The 8,764-nt window shown below is 35.9% G+C and overlaps 1 protein-coding gene across 1 annotated transcript in view; it reads right to left on the bottom strand.

Annotated features, from left to right (window-relative positions):
* ACTR6 (ARP6 actin-related protein 6 homolog (yeast)) overlaps positions 1-8,764 on the bottom strand; it is a 27,875-nt gene that overhangs the window by 14,753 nt on the left and 4,358 nt on the right. Inside the window, exons 2-6 of the mRNA XM_006888517.1 lie at positions 8,099-8,216; positions 7,574-7,642; positions 6,587-6,710; positions 5,301-5,436; positions 5,153-5,209 (exon numbers count right to left, since the gene is read on the bottom strand). Of these exons, the coding sequence (XP_006888579.1) occupies positions 5,153-5,209; positions 5,301-5,436; positions 6,587-6,710; positions 7,574-7,642; positions 8,099-8,216 (504 nt within the window). The remainder of the gene's footprint in view (positions 1-5,152; positions 5,210-5,300; positions 5,437-6,586; positions 6,711-7,573; positions 7,643-8,098; positions 8,217-8,764) is intronic.

Genomic DNA, 8,764 nt, shown 5'->3' with positions numbered 1-8,764 from the left:
AAACCGTTGGCTGTACAGACATTTTCAAAGTTGCCAGTGTTACTTTAATTGGGCTGCCCTCATAATTCATTGCCTCTGCTTCAACAATGTGCAATTCATCCTTGGCACCAGCCCCTAAACTGACCGTTCTTAAAGATAACCAGTGCTCATTCTCATCAGTCGGTTTTGACTCAACGGTACATAGCAACAACAAAACCATATGTTTACTTTTTAATATTTTAAACAAAACAGTCTCTCAGTAATGTTTCCTTACGCTGCTTCATAGTCTATGTTGTTGTTGTTCTTGTTAGGTACCTTGAAACTGACTATGACTCACAGTGCCCTAGGAATAAGAGATTAGAACTGTACCCTGCCCTGTGCCACCCTCAAGAACTCTGATCCGCTCAAAGAGACTGCCTCAGCCACTGCACCAATCCACTTCGCTCAAAGGGTTTTCCTCCTTTTGCAGATCTTTTACTTTTCCAAGCATGATGTCTTTTTTCGAGGACCGGTCCGTCCTGCCAACATGACCAAAGTATGTGCAACAAGGTTTCACCATTCTTGTCTCTAAGGAACACCATGGCTGCATCTCATATTCTATTTCATATTCTTTAGAAATAGGAGCTTTACTGGCATATAATACTCAATCAGATGGATCTATTAAGATTTATTTAATAATGTTTCTAATCTTGTAAAAACAGAAGATACAGGTATTTAAAACATAGGCATTGGAGTCAAGAGACCTAGGTTTAAATCACAACTTTGTGTTATCTTTTTAAGACATAATCTCAGCTCTAAAAAGGTAGTAAGACCACTTACCAGAGCTGACAGAATTATGTACAGCAGTTTCAGCACAGTCTCTGCACTCAAATAGAGAAGCATTATCATTGCTTTTTTGTTTCTATAACCATAAACTTTTCCTATATTATCAATATTACATCTTCCATAAAATGCAGCATTATATCAATGAGAAGAAATACTTATTGAACCATGACACAGTTCTAAGGTATTATTAACTAGAAGATTCATACCGATTTTAGCTGTTATAATGTGAAAGCGTGCAATCTGGAAAACTGAAAATAAAGGTACTCTGATTATCTTTTTTATTACTAATGATACTCTGGGTCACAAAACATTTTTAGTTTCTTGGTATACTGCTGACAGCAAAGTCTTAGGAAATGATGTGCCTATCAGCAAAATGAGCATGTACATATCATAAATTTTCAAGAGCATCACCTTTTCCCCCCCAAAAAAAGCACTGTATTTTGAAGAAAAAATATTATGTTAATTTGGATTGTAAAAGTGTATTTTAATTTTTCCACTCCTCAATTATAAGTGCTGTAAGGGTGAGGGATTCTTGCCGGTTTTGCCCTTGAATGTACCACAATCTCCTGATACTCAACAAATACTTGCTGAATTTGATCTATGATTGTTACAGGTGTTTAACATTTTTTATGTCTGAGAATGACTTATTTATGCTCACTAATTATTTGTAACACCCAGAATTACTAGTTATTTGTTGTACTAACCATTTGTTTTCTGGTAATTTTGTATTAGGATCATGCTTTTCAAATGGACTGATGCTGTTGTGTGCCCTTGAGTTGGAATGAACAGTAGACCCTAGCAGGTTTTCAGATGGTGTAGATCACTCAGGAGAAGACTGTCCACCGCTGTGCAACTGGTGGATTCGACCTAAGTTCCTTCGTAATTGCAACACAGCTTCTTACTGAACAACTGTATATGTCATATTTATTCCAGGTTTACTTCTCAGGTTCATTCTTAAGACTTTTTTTTTACAAAAGGTTGTGAATAATTTATAAATAGATTTAACATTTATAATAAAATATATCTATTTCTCTATCTTATTTGTGTGTGTACACCATCAAATCCGATTTGGTACTGGAGGAGATTGTCCCTCCTTCCCCGGCAGAGCATCTGGTGGATATGAACCGTGAGCCTCTGGGATTGCAATGCAGCTTCTTGCCACTAGGCTACCAGAGCTCTTCTATCTTATTTTTTATAACAAATACAACCAGAGGTCTGTCAGTTCTTTCTGGTGTAGTGATTCTGTGTATTCCCTCCATCTTCTTTTGATGCTTTCTGTGTCATTCAACATATTGACCATACATCTTTCAATATTGTGACACAAGGCTTACATTTGTTTTTCAGTTCTCTCACCTTTAGAAATGCACAGCAGGTTCTTTCCTTTTTATTCACCAATTCTAGTTCTCACATACCATTATAATACTTTGCTTTGTCCTCGAGTTTGGAATTCTCTGTTCAGCTCTTTCACTTCAGCATGTTTTCCTGTTGTTTTGGCTTCTCAAAGCTCCAGTGGAATTTTGAGTCTCTTCTGACATTCATTTTTTTTTTCTTTCTTCTTTGTTTTTGTAAGGACCTTTTGCTTTCTTCATGGATGACATCATCCCACAACTCACCTGGTCTTTGATCACTGGTGTTCAGGGCCTCAAACCTATTCCTAAGATGATCTTGAAATTCATATGGAATTGACTCAAAATCATACCTTGGTTCCTAAGGATATATTTTCATTTTCTTTGGTCTCAATTTGAACTTGTGTATGAGTAACTGATGATCTGAACCCAGAGTCCACTTCTGGTCTAGTTCTGATGGCTGATAATGAGGTTCTCCAATGGTTTCTTCCACAAATATAGTCAATCTGATGCCTATGCCACCCATCAGGTGAGACTCACATGTAAAGTGTTGTTTCTTTTTAAAAAGGTATTTGCAATGAATAAATCATTGTAAATATAAAATTCAGTCATTTAATTTCCATCTTCATCTTGCTTGAAAATACACTGAAGTGGGAAAATCTGCAGTTAGGGACCTCTCCAAATTATTGAGGAGTAATGATGTCAGTTTGAGGACTAAGGTGCATCTGACCCAGGCAATAGTCTTTCAGATCATTTGTTATGCATCTGAAAGCTGGACAATGAGTAAGGATGACAGAAGAAGAATTGACACCTTTGAGCTGTGGTGTTGCAGAAGAGCACTGCAAACCCCTTGGACTGCTAAGAGAACAAACAGATACAGATATGTCTTGAAAGGGGTGCAAGCGGAGTGCTCTTTGGAGGCAAGAATGATGAGACTTCGCTTCACATACTTTGTGCACATTGCTAGGAGGAGCTATTCCTTAGAGAATGACATGATGCTGGGAAGGGTGGAGAGTTGATGCAGGAAGACCCTCAACCAGATGGACTGACGGTGACTGCCTCAAGGGGCTCTGGTGTGTCAGGAAGTGTGATGATGACATAGGACAGACAGGGTTCAGACCTTTTGTTCATAAAGCCACACAAGTCATACTCGACAGCACCTAACAACAACACAACACAGAGGTGCTACTCAGAGGCAAGGATGGTGAAACTGTGTTTCATGTACTGTGATGGTGTTATCAAGAAGAGGCAGTTTCTGCAAAAAGGACATCATGCTTGGACAAGCAGAGATACAGTGAAAGTGAGGAAGATCCTCAGTGGGATGGACTGACAGACACCATGACTGCAATGACAGACTGCAGCACGGCAGAGACTGTATGGACAGTGCAGAACTGGGCAGAGACTTGTTCTTGTCTGCAGGCCCCCTGCTTTTCCTTCCCATTCATCCTCCTCTCCTATTCCTACTCATTTTCCAAGTTTTTCCCCTGGGAAAATGCTGCCCTTTTGATACTGTACGGCTGATTGCCCTAAGCAGTTTAGTTCTCCCCGCTGTTACGGATCATGACAGGCTTGCCCACACATTATTTGTCTGACAGTGAAGTCATGGGGATGATTTCAGTCACAGGTATGAAGAGTAACTAAAGTCTTGGAACCTCCACTGATCTCTACTATACCATTAAGATTTTGAGTTTTGTTCCACACTTTTCTCCCATCCGACCAGAGATTTTCTACTGTGATTTGCTTCACAGTGGTCCCGGGTGAGAGCTGGTATCATCTAGTTCTGGTCTCAGGGGCACAGCCTGGATTTTCTAAACATGAGTTCTTTTCATTTTCATAGAAGAGTGATTTAAGTATATAGGCTCTGGAAGCAAATGATCTGGGATGTGACCACTGTCCACATCTGTCTTCATCTTCTATTCTAACATGCTGCATCTACTCTGATCAGGCGTGGAGGTTAAGTGTCCAAGCTTACTGAAACTAAGTCCACTTCTTTTTGGTTGTGAGATGAATATCACTCACATACTAGTAACACTGTACACACTGTTTATTAGGTTTCTTTTTTTTTAAATATTTTAGAATTTTTATCTATAAGGAAGGCAAGAAGGATTTAATCATATACTAAAAATATCAGCATACGACTGTAACAATTGGAAGCAGGAGTGGCATCCACTTCCTAAACAACATGCCTCTGGAAACCCTATGAACTTAGATAAATGTTTATAGTTACAGAGGGGCTTCAGGCCTTTTGTTCATAGCGTTGCTATGGTCGTGCTCGACTCAAATGCAATCAACAACAACAACTATAATAAATCTCAGTAATTTGAAGATAACGGCACAGTATAGTGCTTAATGAAAAAAGTCTTAAGGATACATTATAAGATTACATTTCTGTAACATTCTTAAAATGACACACAGGAGAGAGGAGCATAGCAATAGTGATAGTCTCACTGTGCTATGTTAATGCGGAAAGAAGTTGAGACTGAAAAATCTAACCATGTTTAAATACAACAAATTTAAAAATAATAATTTAATATCTTGGGTGCAAGAAAAGAAGGGAGGTAGTTAAATGAACTACATCTTTTAGTATTATGTCATTGTTATTATGTGCCATCAAGTCAGCACCAACCCACACCGGATCCTATAGTGGGTTTACAGAGAATGTGTATCCCACAGAAGGAGCCTACCCAACTTTCTCCCCTGAAGCAACTAGTAGATTTGAACTGCCTGCCTTTGGGTTGGCAAGAAAACTCCTTAGCCACTGGGCCACCAGAGCTCCCTTATTTAGGGTGTAGTCAACTCTCTGGACTCCTCTTCTGTGTGATTAGCAGCATTTTATAGGCGGGGAAGAATTCTTCTCCGAACACCATTACTGATTCTTATGTAATAGAGAATTGCTGCCTTGAGGTAGAACTTGAAGTTAACAAATAATTTTAAGTTACACTAAAAAGTGCATCCTCTGCAACCCCATCTCTTCAAAGAATCAGAGCTGAGCTAAACTTTACCTGTATGAGATGATTTCCTTTAGATGGTTCGTTAAGAGCTTTCCTCCCACATTTATCCTAAAAGAAGAAAATTCAAGTCTGGTTCAATTATCCCATATTTCACTCATTTTCATCTTCAAAATACCATAAAAAATTAAGTGCAACTCACCGAATAATTGCTTCCTTTTTCTTTTTACTTCGACAGTAAGGAACAATATGTGTGAAAGAATATCCACTATCAACAATGATACAGCATAACTCAGAAGGATTATCTCGGAAATATCTATGTGCACTGAGAGCTCCAGCTACAGAAAAAGAGGGACACGTTAAAGAAATGCCTAATGTTAATTTAAAGCAAGAAAGACATATAACAAACTAGGTAAGCACAAACAAAAATTTCCCATTAAAAAAAAAGTAGCAGCCGTAACACTGTCACAAAATCTTTGCAATGTTTAAACCTTAAATATCAGTCTTAGGTGGTAAATATGATTTTAAAAAAAGAGATCAATTTTTCAAGGTTAAATTTTCCTTTCATAGCTAATAACAGTAACTATTTTCCACGAAACATTTATTGTGTGCCAGTCTATTATAATATTTGCATGTTGGCTGTGTATGTTTTAATCCTCACAATCGTATTTTATAGATAAGGAAATGAACGTACAAAGAAATGAAATAGTATGTCTAAGGACAAATAAATAACAAGGATCAGAGCCAGGATTCTAACCTCAAGCCCTGAGGCTCCCAAAAAAGGGTTTCTCAACCTCAAAACTGTTGACATTTTGGGCCAATAATTCTTTGTTGTGCACTGGAAGATATTTAGTAACATCCCTGGCCTCTACCCCTAGATGCCAGTAACATCCTCCCATTAGGACTCAACTATCCACACCAACACCAGATGTCCTTTGGGTAGCAAAATTATGCACATTTGGGAATCACTGTTTTACAGAATGAGCTGTTAACCACTTTATTAGTTTCTATTGTTGTTATGGACCATTGAGTCAGAACTAATGCATAGCTGACCCTTCAGTGGGTTCTCAGAGGCAGTTAATCACAGAAGGAGACTGCCCATCTTTCTCCCAAGAGAAGAAATGCTTACACAGACTTTTTTTTACAAGCTAAATATTTGAATACACATTACTGTTCATGGAAGAAGTAAAATTTCATCAAACACAACCATGAAATATACTCCTACTTTTTAATAAACTTTTAGATAGTGTTGCAACAATAAATCTTTCATAGATTAGGAATAATTTCTGAAACTAGTAACTTAATGACAATTACCATATTGATATTTATTTTCACTGAAGGGGTATGATAACATCATTTTTAGTTTAAAATTCTACAGTTTATTTCTTTCCAACCTAAACAAATGTCACCTAGTTTTCGAGGATTTTAAGTGTCTTTTTCTTTCATATCCGTATTCAAGTAAAACAATTTCAATCAAAACTAACTCACCATTTACTCTTAATACTGCTTGAAACTGATATTCTTCAAACAAAATTTCATTCATTGATTCCTGAATTGAAGTGAAGTTAAAATATGGCTCCGTAATGATAATATTACTATCTAAAAAGTCAACCTACAGGAGAAGAAAAAAGTCCAAAGTTTCTAATTTTGAATTGATAATTATAAAAACTTGTTTCTATATGCAAATCAAACTTATTTAACCTTCGCAATAATCTTACAAAACAGGTTTTAATTATTATCTTCATTTTGCTCAGGTGAGCAAACTGAAATACAGCCACATAAACTAACGAGGTTCATAAAAGTTGTAACATAGCTAGGATTTAAAGACATGGAGTCTAGATACAGAGTCCATGCACCTGACTATTGTGTAACTTTATCTGTTATAAAAAATGGCAGCCTTAAGAAAATGGTACTGTTAGATTGTTTAAAGATAACTGTGCAAATGCAATGAATAACTACATATAGCAAGGTAGCTGTTTTTACAAAGAAAAATCTGAGAAGCCTTAACAAGCCTATATATTTTGAGAAGCTTTAAAACTGGAACATACTCTCAGCATAGTCATAATCACACTAGACACACAAATGCACAGAATTCTCATGTTATAAAATTCAAATGTTGAGCTATGTGGTAAAAATGTTTTACTGTAAAAATGTAAAAAAAATTATTGTGAAAATAAAAATGAGATAACTGATCTAATGATACTATTTAATATTTGAAGCACAATTTTTTCTTTTTCTGAAGCACAATTTTCATTTTGAGCTTTTTAAAAGCTTTCTCTACTTAATCTGCGTTTCACTTTAGAATGAGAATTCTTTTCACTTACATTTATTCACTATTTAGAAAACCAAAGCTAGTCACAATAAATGGTAATGATGTAGATATATTTTACAAATATGTCTATAAACCTTAAAGCTCAAGTTTCTCACTGAATAAAGTACAGAAAGAGAATATCAATACATACTCCAATTTGTTACCTGATACATTTCTTTTCCAAAAAGATAATCCCACACTTGTCTTTGAACATCCCAGTTCACCAAGTAGCCCTAAAAATTATAAATTACCAAGAAAACATTTTAAAAATCAGATTCATAGATTATAAGTCACTGATTACTATTATCTTCTCCACTCTAAAGTGTTATGAATTCTCAACAATTATTTTGGAGTAGCTTTGAAATGCTAAAACATATTATAGACTATCATAACCAAACTTTCAATTGTTCAAAAGAAAGATCAATAGAGAGAGATGACTCTTTACACTTATTTTTTCATATGTTCATTTTATTTTGGCTTTTAAAATAAATAAGATTCAGTACCTCCAAACACTAACTAAATCATGGTCATTGGTTTCACTGAGGCAAACTAATTTAAATTTTTATTTTAGAACTTAATTAAAAATTTAATCACCTCTAGGCTAGAGATCTAAAAATACTCCCAAACCTACTTACCAAGTCCCATATATCTACAATGCTAGAAAAATGACACATAATTAACTGGATTACCTTCTGAAAAGGAAGGATGTAAAAGAGTCCAGAAGGATCTTTTATTTCGTCTATCTGGTTAGCAGTAAAGGTTTTGAGGCGTGCTGTTTTTGACCTAAACTGACAATTAGGAATAACCCTATAAAAAACAAATAAAATTATTCTTAAAGTACTTTCTAAAAACACACTTAAACACATTATTGACATTAAAATTAATATATGGGAGGGGAGCTCTGGTGGCCTCGTGGCAAGAAGCTGCACTGCAATCCCAGAGGAACACGGTTCGAATCCACCAGATGCTCTGCTGGAGAAGAAGGCGCAATATCCTCCTGTACCAGTCAGATCTGATTTGACGGTGCACGCACACAAAAATAATAATAATTAAAAAAAATAATTAAAAAAATTAATATATGGGAAACCAGTGCTTCTCATTCCATTTTCAAACAAATAAGGAAAAAAAGTTCCACCACCATAGGTCTGAGAGCCAGCATTCTGACAACGGTCTAGTCTTACTGGCTTTCATGTGGAAATGCTATCATTCAAATAAAAGAAATAAGAACGTGAAATTTCTGGTCATAAAATTAATTTCCATGAAACCAATAATTTACAATCAACAAGATGCTGCAAGACACAGAACAGTTTGAAATATGATTCCGGCCTACCATGAGTTTATACCCTGGTTAAGAA

The sequence above is a fragment of the Elephantulus edwardii genome, unplaced genomic scaffold (genome assembly GCF_000299155.1).
Source record: "Elephantulus edwardii isolate Elephantulus edwardi_28Jun2011 unplaced genomic scaffold, EleEdw1.0 scaffold00068, whole genome shotgun sequence".
Lineage (NCBI taxonomy): Eukaryota > Metazoa > Chordata > Mammalia > Macroscelidea > Macroscelididae > Elephantulus > Elephantulus edwardii.
The sequence above is the reverse complement of the archived record's forward strand: the minus strand, read 5'-3'. Positions and strand labels throughout refer to the sequence as shown.